The 25,474-nt window shown below is 43.6% G+C and overlaps 1 protein-coding gene across 1 annotated transcript in view; it reads left to right on the top strand.

Annotated features, from left to right (window-relative positions):
* The window catches only part of TNPO1 (transportin 1), a 3,819,238-nt gene that overhangs the window by 1,347,048 nt on the left and 2,446,716 nt on the right, over positions 1–25,474 (top strand). Inside the window, exon 9 of the mRNA XM_044064437.1 lies at positions 21,859–21,919. Within this exon, the coding sequence (XP_043920372.1) occupies positions 21,859–21,919 (61 nt within the window). The remainder of the gene's footprint in view (positions 1–21,858; positions 21,920–25,474) is intronic.

A 25,474-nucleotide genomic window follows, 5' to 3' on the forward strand; every position in this document is an offset into this window, starting at 1 on the left:
CCAGGCTGACTGCAAGGAAAATCCTGCAGGCTCTGGGATTCATGGCATCTTGCATCTTACTAATCCCATGTGCAAAGCTGCATATGAGGAAATTACAATGGTACCTGAAAAACATATGGTCTCAAGACAGCCACAGTTTGGAAACAATAATACCACTAATTCCATGTCTGCAAAAGGAATTTCTGTGGTGGGCTCAAGCATGTCAAACAAACACGGGTCTTCCATTCAGCAAGCCTCAAGCAAATCAAGTCATCACAACAGACGCCTCGGACTACGCCTGGGGGGCGCACATGACAGATCGGTGCATTCAGGGCAAATGGTCCCAAAAAGAAAAGCATCTTCACATCAATCAAAAAGAAATGCTAGCAGTAATAAATGCTATTATAGCTTTCAAGGACCTTCTACAACCAGGTCAACTGTTGATAAGAACGGACAACACCACAGTTATGTGGTACATAAACAAGCAGCGAGGAACACATTCTTACCCCCTATGCAGACTGGCCATGTCACTTTGGAACATGGCCATGGACTTACAAATGGAATTACAAGCACAGTACTTGCCAGGCAAGGAAAACAAGCTGGCAGACAACCTAAGCAGGAATATGACAGATCCACACGAATGGAAGTTGCATCCAAATGTTTTTACAGAAATAATCCAAGAATGGGGAAGGCCAGACATAGATCTCTTTGCCTCCCACAAAAATCATCAATTGACAAAATTCTGCTCAAGGATCTTCCATCCAAAGGCCTGGAGAGTGGACAGTTGGACATCAATGACAGTTTATGCCTTCCCACCTCTTCCTCTGCTGCCCAAAGTTCTGTTGAAGACCAGAGCAAACAGACCAAAGATGATCCTCATTGCTCCGGACTGGCCAAGGCAGCACTGGTACCCACTCCTGAGGAGCCTGACGCATTCCCCACCATGGACCCTGCCCCTAATGCCTCGTCTTCTGACTCAGCACAGCTTCAAAACTCTTCACAGTCAGCTAAAAACACTCAATCTAGCCGCATGGAAGATTCCTTAGCATCACAGCAGGCTCTACTCTCCAAGGAGGTGCAGGATGTCATTTTGGAGGCCAGAAGGCCATCAACTAGAAAAGCTTACTCCGTAAAATGGAAACGTTTTTGTGTCTGGAATGAGAAAAATGGCCAGGACTCTGGAAAACTGAATTTACCTCAAATACTACAATATTTGGCTGAACTGCTAAACAGTGGACTTTCCTTCTCCTCCATCAAAATCCATGCCACAGCCATTTCTGCAGAATACAACACTGATCCACCTTTATTCTCTCACCCTCTCTTAAGACAGTTCCTCAGAGGGGCTAAGAATTTAAGACCTCCAAGAAAACAACCAATACCTGCTTGGGATCTTAATTTCATTCTGGAAAAACTGACCTTGCCTCCCTTTGAGCCAGCTGCCTCATCAGATTTGCAATATTTGTCCTGGAAAACAGCTTTCCTTCTGGCTATCACCTCAGCTCGTAGAGTTTCAGAACTACAGGCTCTCATGGCTGTCCAGCCTTTTATCATCTTCCATCAGGACAGAGTTTCCTTACGAACCAACCCGTCCTTTATGCCTAAAGTGGTATCCAGGGTAGCTTTAAATCAGGCCATACATCTACCTACTTTTTATCCTAATCCTCAAAACAAAGGGGAGAGATTACTACATTCCTTGGACATCCACATACAACTGCATTATTATTTGGACAGAACAAAGCCTTTCAGAAAGTCAGAACAGCTCTTTGTGGCCTATGCGTTAGGAGCTCAAGGAAAGCCAATTTCCAAACAAACAATCTCAAAATGGATAGCTCACTGCATACGCTTTTGCTATTCCTTTCATGGCAAAACTGTACCTACAGGCATTAGAACTCATTCCACCAGGGCCACAGCCACCTCTGCAGCCTTCCTCAGAGGAGTCCCTACCAAGGATATTTTAGAAGCAGCCACTTGGGTTCTGTGCATACCTTCTCCAAGCACTACAACCTACCATTATACTCCAAATCTAGAGCAGGTTTTGCCACTGCAGTCTTGCAGGGCATTCTGGCTCCTCCTAAACCTAGTACCTACCACCCCTTTCTTAGCTTTGGGATTCTACCCATCTGTTATGACTGCAGCTGTATGCACGATGAACATAGTACAGTTTTGTACCTACCATAAATGTAGATGTTCAAGTGCTAATACAGCTGCAGTCCAGGTTTCCCTCCCTCCTTCCCCTCTTGGGACAGGCCTATAGGCTAGCACATCCTCATACAACCTGATTGGGGTATTCATTTATGATGTATTTGCTTGCAACTACTGTATTTTGATTAAATTGCACTGCATTATTACACAAACTTATGTATTGCCTTCCTTCTGGGGGCACCTGACATCTGGGGCAAGAAAAACTGAAGAAAATGGCATCGGCTGGTTCGTTTATACCCCTGTCGCACTGACGTCAGGGAAGAAGCGACGACAACCGACGCCGGACCTAGACTTTGGAATTTGGCCGACCGAGGACCCGCCTGACGGCAGGAGAACCCATCTGTTATGACTGCAGCTGTATTAGCACTCGAACATCTACATTTATGGTAGGTACAAAACTGTACTTTCTAGACATTGTTGTTGTTGTTTTCTCAGAATCCAGCATGGCTCATGATTCCCTGCTTCTGGCTCCTAGTAAGCCAGAGAGATATTACAGGGTTCCCGACTCCCACAAATTTCTTTTTAAAAACCCTACTGCTGACCCTGAAACAATTTCTCAGGGTCCCAAGGGTGTTGACTTCTACTGCTAAAAATCCTACCCCTTCTGATAGAGATTCCAGGGTGCTGGATAAATGGGATAAAAGGTTTACACGTCTGCAACCCTGGCAATCAGTGCTTTAAACTGTCAATTTCATATGCTTAAATATCAGCAGCATGTCATGGATTACTTAAACAGAAAATGATGTTGATTTCTGACTGTGTGGAAAATAGAGTTACAGGATTTATTGCATTCAGCTGAACAAGTTGGAAGGCATACTTTGCAATGTGGTTTTGATTCCTTGGAGGCCTCTTGCAGAGCCATTGTAACTGGATATGTGATAAGAAGGCATGCTTGGGTCAAGGAACAAAATCTGCCTGATCATGTTAAAGCCAAATTGCTGGATGCTCCTTTACAACAGGACAGTTTATTTGGTAATAAGGCAGAAGACGTTTTGAAAAAGATGGAAGACTAAGCTAAATCTATGCAAATTGTAAAAGATTTCCTACAAGTGCAGCCACCTAGATTCAGTAGGCACTGGCCTACTAAGAATTGGTCTTTTCCCCCTCTGCCTCTGCTCTCCAAAGTACTACTAAAAATCAAACAGGACAAACCAAGGATGATTTTGTTTGCTCCAGACTGGCCGTGCCAACACTGTTACCCCCTCTTGCGTAGTGTGTCATGGTTATCTCCATGGTACCTGCCTCAGACTTTTTCCCTGCTGTCTCAACAGGAGAACCAGAACTTCCAACACTGAACCTTGCAGCCTGGCTAATTACTTAATCTCTCCTTTGCCATCCCTCAGCAAACATGTGATGGATATCATTTTAGAGGCAAGGAGGCCTAGTACTAGAAAATCTTATGCTGAAAAATGGAAAAGATTCTGTGCCTGGAACCAATCTCAAGGGATGAGCACAGCAGCACCCAATTTACCTCAAATTTTACAATACTTAACTGAGATGCTTCACAAGGGCCTGTCTTTTTCCTCCATTAAAATCCACGCCTCAGCCATTTCAGCTCATTATAACACAGAACCCTCCCCTCTTCTCTCATCCACTGCTCAAGCAGTTCCTCAGAGTGGCCAAAAATTTGAGGATTATTCTTTTGGGGAGACCCTGCATACTATGAGGGAGCATTTCCACTGGGAGAGCCAAGATTACTCAGAATCTAAGAAAAGGCTCAGAGGCTTCCTTTTATTACCTCAGCACAGGCCCCTTGCTATTCCTCCTGTTTTAGACATTGTAGATGTATTTTCAGTGTCCGGTCTGTCTTCTGACTCTTTGCCACCAGCTCCTGTTAAGCCAGACAGATACTACAGGGTTCCTGATTCACATCAATTTCTTTACAAAATCCCTGCTGCTGACCCAGAAACTATTTCTCAGGGTCCCAAGGGGGTCAAGGCTTCCACTGCAAAAAACCCTATCCCCTCTGATAGGGATTCTAGGGCCCTGGATAGATGGGGAAAAAAGACTTATACTTCTGCTACCTTGGCTGTAAGAGCTTTAAATTGTCAGTTTCATATGCTTAAATATCAGCAATATCTTATGTCACTGCTTAAACAGAAAATGTTGACAAATTCAGAATGTGCAGAAAACAAAGAAATGCAGGATTTATTGCATGCAGCTGAACAAGTGGGAAAGCATACTTTGCAATGTGGTTTTGATTCTCCAGAGGCCTCCTGCAGGGCCGCGGTTACAGGTTCTGTCATTAGGAGGCATGCTTGGTTAAAAGAACACAATCTGCCCGATCATGTTAAAGCAAAACTATTAGATGCTCCATTATAACACAATACCTTGTTTGGTGTTAAAGCAGAAGAAGTTTTAAAGAAAATGGAGGACAAGGCTAAATCTATGCAGACAGTGAAGGATTTCTTACAGGTACAGCCTCCCAGATTTAGCAGGAACTGGCCTACAAAAGAATTGGTCCTTCCCAGTGTCAGGCCACAAAGAGGCAAATACAGACACCCCAGAGGCAGATCACAGCCCCAAGGCTCATACAGACCTAAACAGTGGGGTGCTCCTACCTCCAAAAGCGGAGAGGAAAAATCACAGCCATACAGGAAACAGTCTCAATGACTTTCCCCTGCCAACACCAAGCACGTATCTTTTGGCAGCTCCTTTAGGAGGAAAACTAGCACTTTTTTCACAAAATTGGCATATAATCACCCAGGACAAATGTGTCTTCAATATCGTATCTCAAGGCTACAGGTTCCACTTTCACACCCTGCCAAGGCCAAACGGTATGCCAGACCTGCCACACAATCAATGGGCAGAGGCACAAAAACAAGTTTTATCCCTCATGAACATGAGGGCCATTCAGCAAGTACCACAACAAGAGCAGGGACAAGGATTTTACTCAAGGCTATTCTTGATACCCAGAAAGGACAAAACCTGGAGACCTATACTGGACCTGTCTATCCTAAAAACATTCCTGGATATTCCAAAATTCAAAATGTTAACTCTGCAGCAGCTTCTGCCCATGCTGGGCAAGAAGGCTTGGCTTGTGACTTTAGACCTAAAAGAGGCATACCTGCATGTCCCAATCAGACAATCATGCAGAAGATACTTCAGATTTATAGCTGGTTCAATGCACTACCAATTCTCTGCACTGCCCTTTGGCTTATCTACTGCGCTCAGGGTCTTCACAAAATGCCTGGCACCAGTAATTGCATTTTGCAGACAAAGAGGGATACAAATATATCCTTACTTGGACGACTGCCTTATTCAAGCAGAGAACAAGGACATTCTACTACAGCATCTGGAGTTTGTAAAAAGATTACTAACAGGTCTAGGGTACATAGTAAACGAAAAGAAATCAAAACTCGTACCCTCTCAAGAGATAATATTCCTGGGTGCAAGCTTAAATACAACTGCCCAGATGGCTTATCTCACGCCAGACAAACACAGACAACTGACTACTTATTTCAGAATGTTGGCAACAAAGACCCAGTTATCTGCAAGAAAAATTCTGCAGGCTTTGGGCTTCATGGCATCCTGCATACTGCTAATTCCATATGCAAGACTGCATATGAGGAAACCTCAGTGGTATCTAAAAAGCGTTTGGACTCTACATTGGCACAGCTTGGAAACAATAATTACCCTTCTTCCCTGCCTGCAACAGGAGTTTTGATGGTGGGCAAAAGCCTGTCACCTGAACAGGGGACAGCCATTCACCTTACCCACAGCCAGGCAGACATTGACAACAGATGCATCAGATTATGCCTGGGGGGCCCATATGGCAGGAAGATGTATTCAAGGCACATGGTCCGCAAGTCAAATGCATCTACATATCAATCAAAAATAGATGCTAGCTGTTCGGAATGCCCTGACAGCCTTCAAGGATGTACTTCATCCTGGAGAACTACTGATAAAGACGGACAATATTACAGTCATGTGGTACATAAACAAGCAGGGGGCACGCATTCCTACCCCCTCTGCAGACTAGCCATGAGCTTGTGGGACACAGCACTGACTTACTAAGTACATCTGCAGGCACAATTCCTGCCAGGAAGGATAAATACTCTGGCAGACGAACTAAGCAGAAACCTAATGGATCCACACGAGTGGAAATTGGGTCCACAAGTCTTCAGCATGATAACAAGGAACTGGGGATGCCCGGACATAGACCTATTTGCCTCTCCTCACAACTGCCAACTACAGACATTCTGCACAAGGACTTATCACAAGCAAGCATGGAAAGTGGATGCTCTGTCTTTCAGCTGGAAAAACCTAACAATATATGCCTTTCCGCCTCTACCTCTTTGCCCCAAGGTACTCCTCAAGGTCAGACAAGAGAAGCCAAAAATATTACTGATTGCCCCAGACTGGCCCCGCCAGCACTGGTACCCAATCCTAAAGAGCTTGTCTCAATGCCCAACTTGGACATTACCTCAAATTCCTCACTTACTAACCCAGCAAGATAGCCAGATACTGCACAGCCAACTCAGGACCTTAAACCTGGCAGCATGGCGGATAATGTAGCCATTCAAGACACACCTCTCTCTAAAGCAGTGATGGATGTTATTTTAGAAGCCAGGAGGCCTAGCACCAGAAAATCTTATGCAGAAAAATGGAAGAGATTCTGTGCTTGGAACCAGGCACAAGGTATTGACACGACCGTTCCAAATATTCCTCAGATTTTGCAATACATAACTGAGATGCTGGATAAAGGCCTTTCCTTTTCATCAATTAAAATTCATGCCTCTGCCATTTCAGCTCATTACAATACAGAGCCACCTATTTTTTTCTCATCCATTATTAAGGCAGTACCTCAGAGGGGCCAAAAACATAAGACATCCAAGGAGAGCACCAATACCTGCATGGGACCTCAACTATGTCTTGGAAAAACTCACACTGCCTCTGTTTGAGCCAGCCTCTGCAGCTGATATAAAATTCTTATCCTGGAAAACAGCTCTGCTCCTAGCAATAACCTCCATTAGGCGAGTCTCAGAGTTACAGGTACTCATGGCTGCGGAACCTTTTATCATCTTCCATCCTGACAGGGTTTTTCTAAGGACAAACCCTACATATATGCCTAAGGTAGTGCCCAGTGTGGCCCTTAACCAAACAATTAATTTGCCTACCTTTTACCCAAACCCACAGAATAAGGGTGAGAGACTTCTGCATTCTTTGGACATTCACAGGCAGCTACGTTTCTACTTGGACAGTACCAAAGCTTTCAGAAAGACCGAACAACTTCTAGTGGCATATGCTGCAGGATCACAAGGGAAGCCTATCTCCAAACAAACTATTTCAAAGTGGATTGGCCACTGCATTCGTTTCTGCTATTCACAGCATGGCAAATCAGTGCCTAAGGCTATTAGGCCACCTTCAACTAGAGCAGCAGCCACTTCAGCAGCCTTCCTCAGAGGAGTGCCAACCAAAGACATCTTGGAGGCTTCAACTTGGAGTTCAGTGCATACTTTTACAAAGCACCATCACTTACCTCTCTACTCTAAATCCAGGGCAGGCTTTGCCACTGCAGTTCTGCAGGGCCTGATAGCCTCTCCTAATCCTCTTTAGCTCCAGCCTCCCAACCTTAGCTTTGGGATTCAACGCAATTGTAATGACTACAACAGTGTAACACGATGAAGATAGTACAGTTGTGTACCTACCATAAATGTAGATGTTTGAGTGTATTCAGTGTTGCAGTCCTGGTTACTCACTCTCCAGCCCCCCTGTTTTTCTCTTAGTATACCTCTACTTTCTTTCACTATGCTTAAAAGCCCTTTTGGTGTATTTGCTTTTGGTTGGAGGTATATTTTTTGTTTTTTTAATTTTATTTGCTCCCCATTTGGGGGGCACCTGGTATCTGGGGCAAGAAAAACTAATGTAATGGCGTCGGCTGCATGTTTTGTACCCCTGACAACCTGACGTCATGGAAGATGGGATAGCAGCTGACGCAGGACCCAAGACTTTGTTAATCAGGCCGACTGAGGGCAACCTGCCAGCAGATTACCCAAATGTCATGACTGCAACAGTGAAAACACTCTAACATCTACATTTATGGTAAGTGTACGCAACTGTACTTTCTCCAAGCTCTGGTCGCCCCCCCCCCCCCGCTTTTTTTAAGCCTGCCGCAACTGCAGATCTAAAATTTCTATCGTGGAAAACAGATTTTCTGGTCGCTGTTACCTCAGCTAGAAGGGTTTCAGAATTACAGGCCTTGTCCATAAATTTCCCGTACATGATTTTTCATAAAGCTAGAGTTTCCCTTTGAATCAACCCATTTTTTCTTCCTAAGGTGGCATCACCAGTCAATATCAATCAGACTGTAAATTTGCCTGTGTTCTTTCCCAATTTTACCAACAGGATGGAATACAAACTACACATGTTGGATGTTCATTGACTGTTATGATTCTATTTACACAGGACAAAAAATTTTCGTAAAACTGATCAATTGTTTGCTTCGTTCTATAGACCCTTTTTGGGCAAACCTCTTTCCAAGGTCACTATAGCTAGATGGATTTCTTCATACATCCTGCAGGTCTAAAAGAGCAAAGGCATGTCTCTTCCAGGTCAGGTTAAAGCTCATTCCACTAGGTCCATGGCTACATCTGCAGCTTTCTGGTCTTGGGTGGCTTTGGATGACATTTGCTTTGCAGCTACTTGGTCCTCATCTTGTACGTTTATTTCCCATTACAAATTGTATTTGACATCTAGAAGGGAAGCATCCTTTGGCTCCGCGGTGCTCCGGAATATCCTTCTATGAGGGCCTCCCAGGAGTTTAGTAGCTGGAGACTCTGTCCCACAGGTTGAAGACCAAATGAAGCAAACTACTTCAGATAAAGAAGTTATGTACTCACCATAACATTCCGTCTGAGTAGTTGTACTTCATTTGTCTTCAACTGTCCCTCCCTCCTTCCCCTGGACCTTGGCGCATGTTCAGCCTATGGGCTGTAGTATAGGTCACAAGTATGTTATCAGGTCGGGTTCTAAGTATAAGTTCTGCAAACTCGATCTGGGGATGGAAGGCAGTGGAGGTGTATTATGGGTAAGGAGAGGAGTCTGGAGCTCCGAGATGATGCTAGTAATTTTTGCCGTTTCGAATCCGATACGGATCCTTATTCCCACAAGTTGAAGACAAATGAAGTACAACTACTCAGATGAAACGTTATGGTGAGTGCATAACTTCTTTTTAATAAGTTCCTTAGTATGTTGCTGGTATTTCAGCATGTGGAACTGACAATTCAGTGCTCTAATGGCGAGAGTTGAATAGGTGTATACTTTTTTTTATCCCATCTGCCTAAAGCTCGGGAATCCCTGTCCGAGGGGATGAGATTCTTAGCTGTAGTTGCTTTTATTCCTTTAGGTCCTTGGGAGTTGACCTGTGGGTCAGCAGTAGGATTTTGAAGAGAAATTTGAGAGAGTCAGGGACTCTGTAGTACCTGTCGGGTTTCCTTGGAGCAGGGGATAAAGTATCAGGAGTTAGACTGGATTCCATAAGACATCATCCACAGCATCCATTACAGGAGGGATAGCTAAGATCTGTGCTGTGGTAAATCTAAAAAATCCCTGAGTCTCTTTTTGAACTGAGGATAATCCTGGCATTCCCACTGAAAATGCTGTCTCAAAGTATGTAGGGTTTCACCAAAAGAAAAATCCTCTGGAGTGGAGGCAGAAGGAATGGATTCCTCTGCATCTGATTCCTCATAGGCAGATAAGGGCATGTCTTCGTATTCAGAAACCTGAGAGTAGTCTGACTCTTGGTCAGATAAAGCTGCTGGGGACAAGACTCTTTTTCGTTTAACAGGGGAAGGCTGGCTTCCCCTAATCAGCATGATCAGGTCTTCTGCCATTTTAAGCATCAGAGATTGTGGCAAGGAAGCAGGTGCTTGAGTTTGGGTTGTCTGTTTTTTTAGGCGTAGCTCATACTCTTGGCGTTAGAAACTCGGTAGTTTTAGAAAGAACTGAAGACGAGAAAGTAGTCTGTGTCGGATATCAGTAGTGCGAACAATTTCCTCAGAAGCTGGTGCCTGCGCAGTGGCTCCAGACCCATCCAAGGTAGAGACATCCGCAGGTTCCGTAGTCAAAGAAGAGTCTTGTGGCATACCAGATTTCGAATGGGTCTCAGTAGCGGCCTGCGAATTCATTGAAGCGGGTATCAGGGTCTGCGAAAGCACCTCACTGAGTACTGGCAAACTGTCAACTAGCTTAACAGAAGCGTCGGCAGTTTTGGACCTGTGTAGTCTGTCTCTGTCTTTATCCTTATGTTTTTTCAGAAGATCGGTAGTCGGATGGCTTACCAAAGCCATTTCCGAATATGGAGATCAACAACAAAAGTATTTAGCTACAGTAAGGGCCCAGTGCCGAATAGTTCAGGCATTGAACAAAGCACAAAAACCAACAGTGAGGTACTTCGTGGTCTGGGCCTAAATGGGTGATGCAGTAAGAATGGAAATCTCGGTGTGGTGTTTGCTTTCCACAGGCGAGACAATTGTTAACTTTTTCTGAAATCAGTTAGAGCAAGAAAAAAGGATCCCCAACAGGGTACTTTGCTTTAGAAGACTTCAAGGTGATTCAATTTTGGAAATGAAAACTTAGGTAGTGACTGTCCGACACTCCTGCAAACTGCTTCTGCTTTGAGCTCCTCTGCAAGAAAGACTGATGTAATGGCGTCGGCTGCCTGTTTTTGTACCTCTGATGACCTGACGTCAGTCCTGAAGCGACAGCAACCGACGCAAAAATACTAAGCCTCTGGTATTCGGGCCGACTGGGAGCTACCCCTGGTAGGATAACCTAAGTGTGATGACTGTAACAGTGAAACACAAAGAACATCAACCTCTCCCTGATCATGTCAAATCTAAATTACTTGATGCACCCTTGAATAAGGACCGCTTGTTTGGAGTAAAAACAGAAGAGATGCCTAAAAAGATGGAGAACAAAGCAAAATCTATGCAAACAGTAAAATATTTCCTTTAGGTACAACCTCCTAGGTTCAGCAGGAATTTTCCCTCAAAACACTGGTCCTTTCCTGCACCTAGCAGACAGGAGCAAGGTAAGCTACATAGGGACAGTCTACCCAGACTCTTACCCCAGGGACAGCAGAGAACCAAACAGTGGACCACTTTCACTCCAATGGCAGGGAGTTCTAACCCATCCCTCTATGGCAAAAACTCTCAATGACTCATTCTCCCCCCTCTGCCCTCTTTTCATTCACCAAAAACTAGGAGGAAGGCTCTCCCTCTGCAAAGAAAATTGGCTTTGTTACAAAGGACCAATGGGTCTTAAAGATCATTTTTCAGGGATACAAATTCTCCTTCAACAAACTCCCAATTCCAAGAGGGTACCCAGACTTTCCTCCAAATTAGTGGGCAGAGGCATTGAAACAAATCCAAACTCTCATATTCCAAGGGGCAGTAGAACCTGTCCCCTCAGATCAAGCAGGCAAAGGCTTTTATTCCAGACTATTCCTTTTTCCCCAGAAAAGAGGGCACTCTGTGAAACATCCTGGATCTATATCCATTCTGAACATCTTCCTGGTGGTCCCCAAATTCAAAATGCTTACTTTTCAGCAGTTGCTGCCTTTGCTGAAAAGAAAATGCCTGGTTAATTGCCCTAGATCTAAAAGATGCCTACCTCCACATTCCTATAAGGGAAAACTGCAGGAAATTCCTTCGTTTCAGAGCAGGCTCACAACATTTTCAATTCTCTGTGCTACGCTTTGGCTTATCTACTGCTCCCAGGGTATTCACCAAATGCTTAGCCCCGGCCATAGCCTTTTGCAGACAGAAAAATATAAAAGTTTACCTTTATCTGGACGACTGCCCCATTCACGCAGATTGCAAAGAAAAGCTCCTTAAGAACCTCCTCTTTGTCAAAACCCTCCTAACCTCCTTAGTGTACACCATCATCAAGAAGAAATCAAGACAAACACCCTCCAGGAAGATCATTTTCTTGGCAGCACTGCTGGACACAGCATCCCAAATGTCCTTCCTGTCCCCAGAAAAGCAGAGCTTCCTGCCTCTCTCTTTTACCTAGCTGGCTTCCAGAAGTCACCTCACTGCGAGGAAGTTCCTGCAAGCCTTGGGTGCATGGCATCTTGCTTCCTTCTAATTGCTCTGGCCAGGCTACACGCAAGAAAACTTCAGTGGTACCTAAAGAACCTTTGGTGTCAGCACTCTCAACCTCTAGAGACCTCTCTACCTCTGATCCCCTCTATAAGGGCCGAGTTTCTCTGGTGGGCATGGGTCTGTGCCCAGAACAAGGGTCTTTCCTTCACCCTCTGCCCAACTGGGCAGACCATTACCATCGACACCTCAGACATAGATTGTGGCACTCACCTAGAAGGCAGGTGCACCCAAGGTCTTTGGGATAACCCAGCACCTTCCCTTACACATCAATCAGAAGGAAATGATGGCAGTACAAAAGGCTCTGACATCCTTCAAACCCCATCTCATGCCTGGGGTTCTCCTGATCAAAATTGGTAACACCACAGTAATGTGGTACCTCATCAAACAGGGACGAACCCAATCTTATCCTCTGTGCAGGCTAGCCACGAGCCTCTGGCTGACTGCCTCTTCCATGGTGTACTACACCTGATAGCCCATTACCTACCTGGGATCAACAACACCCTGGCAGATCACTTCAGCAGAAACTTACTTTACCCCCACGAATGGCAGCTCCACAGAATAATCTTTTTACAAATCACTCAGGCATGGGGGATTCCAGAGGTGGATCTTTTTGATCTCAACCATCAGATGAAAAAATTCTGTACCAGGGAGTATCACCACCTAGTGTGGAAGGTGGATGCCTTGACCTTCCCCTGGAACACCCTCTTTGTGTATGCATTCCCTCCTCCGACTCTTATTCCCAAGGTACTGATCAATATAAGGAGGAGAGACCAAAGTCCATCCTCATTGCTCCAAATTGGCCCAGACAGCATTTGTACCCCTTACTGCACAGCCTGACCGTACAGCCTTCCAGGCAGCTTCCCTTGATCTCAGACCTCTTAACTCAGGTGGAGTGGGTAATGCTGCACCCAGACTTGCAGACTCTCAAACTATCAGCATGGCTAATACTCTAAAGGCAAACAAGGGGCCCCTGTTAAGCAAACAGATCCTAGACATTATCACAGAGGCCAAGAAGGCCCAGCACCAGAAAATCTTGCGCAGGAAAATGGAAAAGATTCGGGTCCTGTAGTCCGTCCAGAGGAGGCAATACCTCACAACCTTCCATCCCTCTTATTCTGGACTACCTAGCGGAGCTACTTAATAGTGGCCTCTCTTTCTTCTCTATTAAAATCCACACCTCAGCCATTTCAGCTCATTTTGATACAGAACAGCCCCTGATGTCCTTCAAGAATGCAACTGCAGTCCTGACATATGGGTTGTCCTGCCTCAGGCAGCCCTTCGGTCGGCCGGATTCCAAAGTCTGGGTCCGGCGTCGGCTGATGTCGCCTCTTCCCTGACGTCAGAGCGGCTGGGGTACAAAAGCATCAGCCGACGCCATCTTCTTCAGTCTTTCTTGCCGCGCGGTGCCCGAAGCAGAAGCAGTTCGCAAGTGCCGGTCGGCCAGCTCCTGTGTTTTCAGATACCGAAGTCATCAAAAAGCTAAGTACCCCATTGGGGAACCTTTTCTTGCCTCAGCCGATGTCAGATAAAACTGCAAAAGTTAATAATTGCTTGTCTTGTGGTAAACAAATACCTCATAAGGACTTCCATTCTTACTGCCTTCCCTGCCTCGGCCCAGACCACGACGTCGCTGCCTGTGCTTGCTTTAATAAGTGCACACTTAGGCGCCGGGCAGAATTTGCTGAAGACTTTTTTGGGGAAAATTACTCCTATATCATGCCGTCGGAACTACCGACAGCACATATTTCAAAAGCGGAAGGACGGGACCGACATTCGCGGCCGCGACTTCCACCGACACCGCGAAGCCTACCGAGTGCATCGGTCTCTTCGAGGCGGTAATTCAACCGCTCAGGCCGGCGACACCGCTTTACCGCTGCCGGTCCCGGAGGCTACCCCGGTGCCGGTTGTTGATTTTCCTCCTGGAACCGAAGCCCAAGATTTGCCTGACACCATACCGGTGGACAAAGTTACTCCAGCACGTGGGGCAGCTAGGCCTCCTGTGTCTGTCCATCAAGGCCTACACACGTGCTAAGGCTGCCAGACAGGCTAAGTCTCACCCTCCTAAATCTTTTTCACAGGGTCCCACTTCTGATAAACAGATCATGACTTTAGCTGCAGATCTAATTTCTTTAATCAGGGGCTCTCAGGCTCATCCAGACAGATGTTCTCAGCCGCCTTCAGACAAAAGGCCTAGGGTTGAGCAGGCAGATACCCTTTCCTCAGATGAAGCCTCTGGTGAGTCAGGCCATTCAGATTCCCAGGAGGAATCCTTCCCGGCCTACGAGGATTCTGATGCTGATGAATCCATTCCCTCTGCCTCTCCTCCTGAGGATATTTCTTTCGGGGAAATTCTCCACTCCATGAGAGCGCATTTTCAGTGGCAGGGCCAGGATTTCTCCGACTCCAGGAAAAGGCTTTGGACTTTCCTTAAGTTACCCCAGCACAGGCCTTTAGCTATACCCCCAGTGTTAGATGTATTGGATGATGTGTTCTCAGACTCCAGTACTTCTCCTGATTCTCTCCCTCCTGCTCCTGTCAAGCCAGACAGATATTACAGGGTTCCTGAAACTCATAAACATCTCTTTAAGGCCCACTCTGTGGATCTAGAAACTATTTCTCAGGGGCCCAAAGGAGTGGCCACTTCCACGGCCAAAAATCCTTTGCCCACAGACAGGGAATCTAGGTCCCTGGAGAGGCGGTGTAAAAAAGTTTATACCTCATCCACCCTTACCATGAGGGCACTTAACTGTCTTTTTCATATGTTTCAGTATCAGGATTTCTTGATGGATGATTTGCAGAAAAAGTTAGCCTCTCCTGAGCCTTTAGATAGAAAGGCCTTGCAGGATTTGGTTCATAATACTCAGCAGGTTAGCAATCATTTTCTTCAGTGTGGTTATGATGCATTGGAAGCTTCATGTAGGGCAGCTATGACAGGGGCCGTCATACGTAGACATGCTTGGTTGAAAGAACAGACATTGCCAGATCATGTTAAAGTAAAGCTTCTAGATGCACCTCTGGAAAAAGACAAGCTATTTGGTGCTAATGCACAGGGTGTGTTGAAATCAATTGAGGAAAAGGCTAAATCAGTACAGTCAAAGATTTCCTCCAGGTTCAGCCACCAAGGTTCAGTAGGAATTGGCCTTCGAAGAATTGGTCCTTTCCAGGCACTGACAAGTTCCAAAGGGGAAGAAACGGGCGTGCTCGAGGTAGAGGGCAATACCGAGGCTCCTACAGGGGCCGCCAGTGGCAACCAACTAATCAGAGAAGTGGCACAGGGACTTCTACTGCTCCACAGGGACAATCACAATGACTTGACTTTGACACATGACCAAGGCTCAAAGAGAAGCACCTTTAGGTGGAAAATTATCTTTATTTTCAAAAAATTGGCACGTTTTTACAAAGGACAAATGGATTTTGGACATAATAGACAAAGGTTACAGGTTCCACTTCCATACCTTACCAGCAAGACAAGGCATGCCAAACCTGCCACAAAATCAAAGGGCAGAGGCACTCATACAAGTTTCAAAGCTGCTACAAATCAAAGCAATAGAAAAGGTTCCTCCTCAGGAACAAGGCCAGGGATTCTACTCAAGACTGTTCCTTGTTCCAAGAAAAGAAAAGCAATGGAGACCTATACTGGACTTGTCCGCTCTAAACACTTTTCTCATTGTGCCAAAGTTCAAAATGCTGACGTTACAGCAACTTCTTCCCATGCTGGGCAAGGGGTCTTGGCTGGTTACTCTGGACCTCAAGGAGGCATACCTGCATGTCCCAATCAGACACAGCTGCAGAAGATACCTCAGATTTCTTGCAGGGTCAGAGCATTATCAATTCTCAGCATTGCCTTTTGGCTTATCTACTGCTCCCAGAGTATTCACGAAATGCCTGGCATCAGTAATTGCACATTGCAGACTTCAAGGGATACAAATATACCCTTACCTGGACGACTGCCTTATACAAGCGGACAGCAAGCAAGCCTTGATAAGAAACTTGGACTATGTCATTCACTTACTACAGGCTTTGGGATACACAGTCAACATTCAAAAATCAAGACTACTGCCATCCCAACAAATAATTTTTCTAGGAGCCAAACTGGACATAAACTCACAAATGGCTTTCCTCACAGAAGAAAAACAAGAACAATTACCAGATTACTTCAAAAGCCTAGCAAAGCACACCCAGATGACTGCAAGGAAAATCCTGCAGGCCCTGTGTTTCATGGCATCTTGCATTCTTCTGATTCCACTGGCAAGACTACACATGAGAAAACTACAATGGTACATAAAAAGTTTATGGTCTCAACACTGCCACAACTTAGAAGCAATTATTCCACTCATTCCATGTCTACAAAAGGAATTTTTGTGGTAGGCACAATCAAGCCAGCTAAACAAAGGCATGTCTTTCAACAAACCTCAAGCAAGCCAAACCATTACAACAGACTCCTCAGATCATGGATGGGGGGCGCACATGGAGGGCAGATGCATTCAAGGGCAATGGGCACCCCGGGAATTGCATCTGCACATCAGTCAAAAAGAGATGTTGGCAGTGATTCATGCAATCGAGGCCTTCGGAAAATTTCTTCAGCAAGGTCATCTGCTAATAAAGACAGACAACACCACTGTTATGTGGTACATAAACAAACAGGGAGGCACCCATTCTTACCCCTTCTGCAGACTAACAATGACTCTTTGGGAAAAGTCCCTGAAACTGAACATACAGTTGCAATCCCAGTTTGTCCCAGGCAAGGACAATGTTCTGGCGGACAGTCTAAGCAGAAACATTATGGACCCTTGCGAATGGATGTTGCATCCAGACATTTTTTCACAAATAACTCATGCATGGGGAAGGCCGGACATAGATCTCTTTGCCTCACACCTCAATCATCATCTGAAGAAGTTCTGCTCAAGGACACACCATCCTCAAGCCTGGAGAATGGATGCTCTCTCCTTCAGCTGGAATTCTCTAACAATCTATGCATTCCCACCTCTACCATTAATGACCAAGGTGTTACTGAAGATCAAAGCAGAACAACCGAAAGGCATTTTGATAGCTCCAGACTGGCCAAGACAGCACTGGTATCCATTACTAAGGAGCATAACTCGCACCAAGCCGTGGCTCCTGCCTCATTGGCCTCTGCTTATAACTTAGCACAATTACAGGACTGTTCATCCCAACCTGCAAACATTGCAACTGACAGCTTGGAGGGTTCCATGAATTCTCCCCATATCTCTCTCTCCAAAAAAGTTCAAGAGATCTTACTGGAAGCACGCAGGCCTTCCACCAGAATCAGCCAAATGGAAGAGATTCAACATCTGGAATGCCAACAAGGGTCAGGATGCATCAGTAATGAGCATCCTACAGATACTAGAATACTTGGCAGAAATGCTTCACAATGGCCTTTCATATTCTTCCATAAAAATACACGCTTCAGCAATTTCAGCAAAATACAACTGTGATCCACCTGTGTTTTCACATCCTTTGCTAAGACAGTTTCTAAGAGGGATAAAGAATATCAAACCTCCAAAAAAAACACCAGTGCCTGCATGGGACCTCAACTTCGTCTTGGAAAAATTAACTCTTCCTCCTTTTGAGCCAGCAACATCTTCAGAATTGCAATTTCTCTCCTGGAAAACAGTTTTCCTGTTGGCAATTACTTCAGCAAGAAGAGTCTCGGAGATACAGGCCCTCATGGCCGTACCTCCATTTCTCATTTTCCATCAGGACAGTCTCTCTTTAAGAACCAATCCTTCATTCATGCCAAAAGTGATATCCAGGGTTTCTCTAAATCAAGCAATTCACCTGCCTACTTTCTTTCCCAATCCTCAAAATAAAGGAGAAAAGCTTCTGCACACTTTGGACATACACAGGCAATTGCGCTACTACTTGGACAGAACAAAGGCCAACAGAAAGTCTGACCAACTATTTGTAGCTTACACTGCTGGAGTACAAGGAAAGGCAATTTCCAAACAAACAATTTCAAAATGGATTGGAAACTGCATCAGATTCTGCTACTCTTTCCATGGAAAAGGTGTGCCAGCCAATATCAGGCCACACTCCACCAGAGCTACAGCCACCTCCACAGCCTTTCTAAGAGGGGTGGCTACAAAGGACATTCTAGAAGCTGCTACATGGAGCTCCGTGCATACATTTTCCAAACATTACAACCTGCCTTTATATTCGAGATCCCGAGCAGGCTTTGCTTCTGCAGTCCTGCAGGGCATTTTAGCTACACCATCCTTATCTTAGATCCTATCACCCCCAGCTTGGCTATGGTATTCAACCCATATGTCAGGACTGCAGTTGCATTCTTGAAGGACATAGTACAGTTTTGTACCTACCATACATGTAGATGTCCGATAGATATGCAACTGCAGTCAGGTTTTCCCTCCCTCCTACCCCTCTGTAATTCTCTTTTTTGGGTCCACTCCCCTCTTTTCAAATTAGCTGGGAATATCTGTTATGGTGTATCTGTTTATTACTGTTGTGCATGTCTGGAATTTTTATCCATTCTCTAAATTTAGCCTTCCTTTGAGGGCACCTGGCATCTGGGGCAAGAAACACTGAAGAAGATGACGTTGGTTGATGCTTTTGTACCCCATCCGCTCTGACGTCGGGGAAGAGGCGACATCAGCCGACACCGGACCCAGACTTTGAAATCCGGCCGACCGAAGGGCTGCCTGAGGCAGGACAACCCATATGTCAGGACTGCAGTTGCATATCTATCGGACATCTACATTTATGGTAGGTACAAAACTGTACTTTCTCCCATCCTTTGATTTAAACAATTTCTCAGAGGGGCTTCTAATGTCAGACCTCCCAGAAGGCCACCCACTCCAGCCTGGGACCTGAATTATGTTTTGGAAAAACTAACTTTTTACCACCCTTCGAACCTGCTGCTTCAGCAGAACTAAGATACCTCTCCTGGAAGATTGTTTTTCTCCTAGCTATCACCTCAGCCAGAAGGGTTTCAGAACTTCAGGCACTGATGGTTGTTGAGCCCTTCATCTTCTTCCATGCAGACAGGGTCTCCCTGAGGACTAATCCCTCCTTTATGCCCAAAGTGGTATCTAATGTAACTCTCAACCAGGCCATACATCTACCCTCCTTCATTCCTAACCCTCAAAACAAGGGGGAAAGAATTCTGCACTCACTAGACCTGCACAAACAGCTCATATACTATCTGGACCGTACTAAACCCTTCAGGAAAACAGATCATCTACTTGTCAGTTTTGCCCCAGGGGCAGCACATTTCCAAACAAACCATTTCCGAATGGATATCACACTTTGTCCATTTCTACTGCAGATTGCATGGGAACTCCACCCCCCCCCCAAGATTATTTAACCCATTCCACTAGGGCAGCCTCCACTTTTACAGCATTCTTCAGAGGAGTTCTAGCAGGGACATCCTGGAAGCTGCCACCTTGACTTCTGTCTATACCTTTTCCAAGCATTACCACCTACCTCTGTTTTCTAAGGCTAGGGCAGGGTTTGGTTCTGTAGGGCATGCTGACCCATTCTTAGGTCTCTTACAAATCCTATCACCCCTCTCCTCAGTTTGGGAATTCTCCACCAGGTGATGACTGCAACAGTGAAAGACAAAGAACATAGTTCAGTTGTGTACACTTACCATAAATGTAGATGTCACTTTACCATATTTACTTGGGCCTCTGACTAGTTAGGGCAATAAAAACTGATGTAATGGCTTTGCCTGCCTTCCTTTGTAGCACTGATGACCTGATTTCAGGCAGCAAGCGACAGCAGCTGACACAGATAAACATTGACTCTGGTATTCGGGTCAGCCAAGGGCTACCATAGCAGGGATAACCCACAGGTGAGGACTGCAATAGTGAATTCACTTGAACATCTACATTTATGGTAAGTGTACATAACTGTACTTTCCAAGCAGTTGACACAGACACTTTTTCATATTTGATTTTCACACACACACACACACACACACACACACACACACACACACACACACACACACACACCTGGGAAAGGCTGGCACAGATTTACTAACTAAGCCCCCTTCTGTCCAGACTGTAAGGTAGTTACTGCCTCCAGGCACTCCAAAGCCAGCTACTCTAAGGCTTTTACAATGGTATCTAATTATACTGAGTAAAATTAATATTAATACAAATTGTAATGTTTTGACCAATGGAGTAAGGCTTTCAGGAGTGGCCACAGTGTCAGTGAATAAATAAGTGCACCCAAAGGTTAAAATATTCTCTAAAGGACCAACCACATTGAAAAGTTTAAGTACCTTTGTATGTTTAATAAATAATAAAAAGTAAAAGAACATTTAAATACTAAATATTTGTTTACAGTAAACACCAGAGTTTCAGTCACAGGAAATATTAAAATAATAGAGATGAATAGATTCAAATGAATCTCACCATATTTTCATGACTTATCTAAAGAATTACTTTTTCCTGGTCACTTAGTATGGCAAGGCAAAATGAATTTGGTGAGGGTCCTTGCTTTGTATGTTCCAAAAACAGACTGCTCTGAGACTTCTCTCTTGTCTGGTGTTAAAACATAATTTTTGTCCTAGTTTACAGAAAGACATCACATACGCCTGATCATCTGACTTCTGGTTCCCATGCTACCCCCATTGCTAGAATCTGAACCAGAATTTAGCACGTGTGTTAACATACGCAGAGATAGAGCTTTGCTGAGATGCCATAGCATCTAGAAGATATAAAACACTTACACTCTTCCAACAGAAGCAAATAAACCATTCTCTGGCACAGACATTTAGTCTTTGGTTGCAATCAGAACTGTAAGATCTAATCTTTATGGCCTAAACCAGGTGATTTAATTTCAGGATAGTTTTCTAAAAGTTAGCTGGGGCTGAGGGTTTAACCTCTTTTCTTCCAGTATCCTCTGTTAAAACACACATTTTATTAGTTACAATACAGTCAGGACCCATTGTTCTTAGAGTTTTAACTCAAGCAGCTTTACAAATACATTGTCAATACAAGCATCTGTACAAATCGGTTTAATATACATATGACATATAATTCTTTACAAAACTCCAGCTAACTATGCTGGCATATGTTACACATCCAGTGCCCTACTTCTCCTGGCATAGCTGGCAATACCTCACATTGTCACAGTATCCATAAATTCTATGCAGGCTTATCCTGCTTAGGTCTTTTGATTAAGTGGATGGTGAATGCCACTGAATTCTGTAGCAAATGTAATGTTCTTATTTATCTTTTCTCCTAGTGGACCTAGATGACTGGTTGCCATGTGTCAGCCCTCTTGAAGATCTTTAATATCGAGAGTACTCTCATATATTTTGTATTTGAAGTGGGGTTTTTTTTGGGGGGGGTTGTTTTTTTAATTGACTATGACTGTCACCACTCAGCAGCTAATGTAGGAAGTATTTTTTTCTGTCTTATTTGAATGATTTTTCAGTATAACCAAGATTTTGTTACTTTGCTTATGGTATGCATTTAAGTCATTAGGTAGTCCATTCAGTTGCAGGCAACTTAGGAATGAGAGGTCTAACTTGACTAGTTTTCAAAACTGTAATTATGTCGTATGTTATTTGTTTTAGGTTAATACCGGTTTTGGTAAATGGCATGAAGTACTCTGAAATAGACATTATTTTGTTGAAGGTGAGTCAAGTCTGTTTTGTTTGGTCTCCATCTGTATATGGTAAGTTGAAAGATAGCATTTACTTTCTTGAAACATTGGTTTAACAGTCTGTCATTTCAGATATATAGTATAGAAAGTTAAAACAGAAGCCACACCATGCTATGACATGGTGAGTTTAATGCATATTAAATAATTTGCCTTTCCTGTTTTTTCTGTTTATCTTTCTCACAAATGTGGTAATTGGAATAGGTCTTCCCAGACATTTACAGTGACGAATGGTATATTTATTCATTTTGCTCATTAATCTGTCATCAGCAAATGGGCATTCATGACAAGTAAAAAAAAAAAAAAAAGTGGTTTTGCTGCAAAAATTACCTATCGAAGTTTTGGATCATAATTTTGTATATAATTCTGTAAATGTAGTTACTGTACCCTGGATATTCAAATGGAGAGTAGTACCTTTAAATATACTTAACATTTAAATTTCTGCAGATTTCTACCTCCCTGTACCAGTTACTTCACAGAATGTTACTCTTGATGCCATGCTCTTTGACACCAGCCCACATGTCCAAATAACAGGTGGAGAATAAATACTCAAAGTATATTAAAAACACTATGCTTATTTTATTTTAAGTTTGTGCTTCATCTTTATGGATCCTAGTGTCCAGTTTCATGGGATATTACTATGCTTTTGTGTCACAGTAGTCGCACTATAATTTATATGAAAGTAAGCAGGTGCAACATTGGTTAGTTTTACTTTTTAATTATTTCCTAAATGTTAGGAAAAAGAATAAATTCTGGTTTCTGATTGCTAGTTGAAAATTATGATTAGCATATTTGAATTGCTGTTGTTATTGGGCCCTTATTGTAGCTAGATATTTTCTCTTACAGTACTCAAATTCCAATATGGCTTTGGTAAGCCATCAGACGACAGATTTTCCAAAACGTAAAGATGGAGACAGACCACACAGGTCCAAACCTACCAATGACACTTCTGTTAAGCTAGTCCTCAGTGAGGCGCTTTTGCAGCCCCTGATGCCTCCTTCTGTGGATTCGCAGGCCGCCACCGAGACCCTTTCGGAGTCCGGTATGCCGCAAAACTCTTCTTCGACTAAGGAGCCTGTGGTTGTCTCTCTCTTGGATGGGTCCTGAGCCGCTGAGCAAGCACCAGCTTCCGAGGAAGTACTTTACACTACCGATTCTCGACACAGACGACTTTCGCATCTACTGTTCTTTCGAAAACTACCTAGTTTTTAAGGCCCAGGGTACAAACCACACCCAAGAAATCGACAACCCAATCTCAGGCACCTGTTTCCTTGGCTCATTCTGAAATGCTTAAAATGGCACAAGACCTTATCATGCCGATTAGGGGAAGCCAATCTACCCCTCCCAAAAGAAAAAAAATATCTGTCCCCAGTAGTTTTGTCTGAACAGGAGTCTGATGACTGATGCATCTGAATATGAAGACATGCAACCCCTCTCTGCTTATGAGGATTCTGATGCAGAGGAATAGATTCATTCAGCCTCCTCCCCCGAGTACTTTTCCTTTGGGAAAACCCTTCATACCTTAAAGGAGCATTTCCAGTGGGAATGTCATCACTACCCTCCGTCTAAAAATAGACTCATGGAATTGTTAGATCTTCCACAGCACAGCCCCCTGGCCATTCCCCCAGTCCTGTATGTTGTGGAGGATGGTTTCCTGGAATCCAGTTTGACTCCTGACACCCTCCCTCCTGCTCCCAGAAAACCAGACCGGTATTAAGAGTCCCTGACTCTCACAAATTTATTTTCAAAAATCCTACTGCTGACCCTGAGGTAGTTTCTCAAGGGCCTAAAGGAATTAAAGCAACCTCTGCTAAGAATTCCACCCCTTCAGATAGGGATTCCAGAGCACTAGACAGATACTCTGGCTACTAAAGTTTTCCGCAAATATCCACAATATAATACGTTATTACATGCTTCCAGCATGCACCCACGCCACACCATCAGAAACATACCAGTATCACAGTTCATGCGCATGAAGCGTCTTAGTTCAACCAAATCAGACTATGAGGCGGCTAGTCAGGATTTATATCATAGATTTGTCAATAGAGGGTACAAAACACAGGACATTAATAAAGCATGGGTACGAACCTTTGAAATGAATAGAAAGACTATGTTGGATTGCAAGATAACTTCTGCAGATTCCTGGATATCTACTATTAGATTTATAACAACATATGGAAGAAATTATTATATCATCAGAGATATTATAAATAAACACTGGAATATATTAATGGCCAATGAACAACTCAGAGTGGTTTTAGGGGAAGAATGTCAATTTTCATACAGGAAAGGAAAAACATTGGGTTCCCTATTATCCCATTATAAACATATAGGTAGTGGGGGAGCAATTCACAAACAACTTACCATTACTGGACATGAACTGTTGGGTACCTTCCCGTGTGGCCATTGTGGATCATGTAAACAGATCAGTAAGTCCAAGCACTTTTCAAGTCGCAACACCAGTAAGGTATTTGATTGTAAAATCTTTGGAAACTGTAGTAGTGATTGGGTTGTCTACTTGGCCTCATGTCATTGTGGGGCATTTTATGTGGGCCAGACATCTAGGCCACTTAGGACACGCATAAATGAACATCTGAGTGATATTAGAAACAAATGCTTTATATCGGCATGTGTTAAAACATCAACAAGCACAATTCATGCTTATGATTATAGACAAAATTGTTGGTGATCGTAGTAATGCACAAGGTTGGCATGGTATATTGAATCACAAGGAGAAATATTGGATTATTGGTCTGGGTTCATTGTTTCCGCCTGGACTCAATGACCACTTATAACTATAATTGTATGGCGAATGGTATCCGTTCAGTGTCAAATTTAATAATTTAGCCATGAGGTTCACTTTTTCTGCCTGGAATTTACGACTATTCATCACGAAAATTTTATGAATTCCAACTAGCACAATCTTATAACAATTTCCATATACAATTGCTAATATGGAAGTTAGTTTTCCCACATATTTAACATATGAATATAGACAACTGTCCTTTTAACATATTGGGTTTGTTATACATGTCCTTATTGTGTAATTAATACTCTTTAATATAAGCCTAATATATATTGCAATTTTCTATATTACTGCTTAATATAATTTTTCTTACTTAACAAACATTAATTTTCAAGGTTCTTACACACTATTAGTTTGTTAACAGCAAATGTATTACATTAACTGTTTGTTATAATTTATTAGAGGTCAGGATTATAGCTTTGGTCCCTTGCATTTTGTTTTTTTATATTTAATATTCATGTATTATTCACGCGCATAGGTTATTTACTAATGCTCATTGGTTATCTTTGAGTATAAATTTGTTTATTTGATTATACTTTATATGTTTGTTACTCTTACACTGAAGAAGGCATGCTGATGCCGAAACCGGTTTGTTATTTTTGTTATTAAAGTCTGAATTTCCACCATCTGTTTTTGGCTGGTTAAATTTTGTACAACTGCGAATTGCTGGCCAACTGTGTTTGTTTGTGGTAAAAAAGTATACACCTCTGCTACTCTTGCTATC

Source organism: Protopterus annectens, chromosome 2.part2 (assembly GCF_019279795.1).
Source record: "Protopterus annectens isolate FY-2018-M chromosome 2.part2, PAN1.0, whole genome shotgun sequence".
NCBI classification, from domain to species: domain Eukaryota; kingdom Metazoa; phylum Chordata; order Ceratodontiformes; family Protopteridae; genus Protopterus; species Protopterus annectens.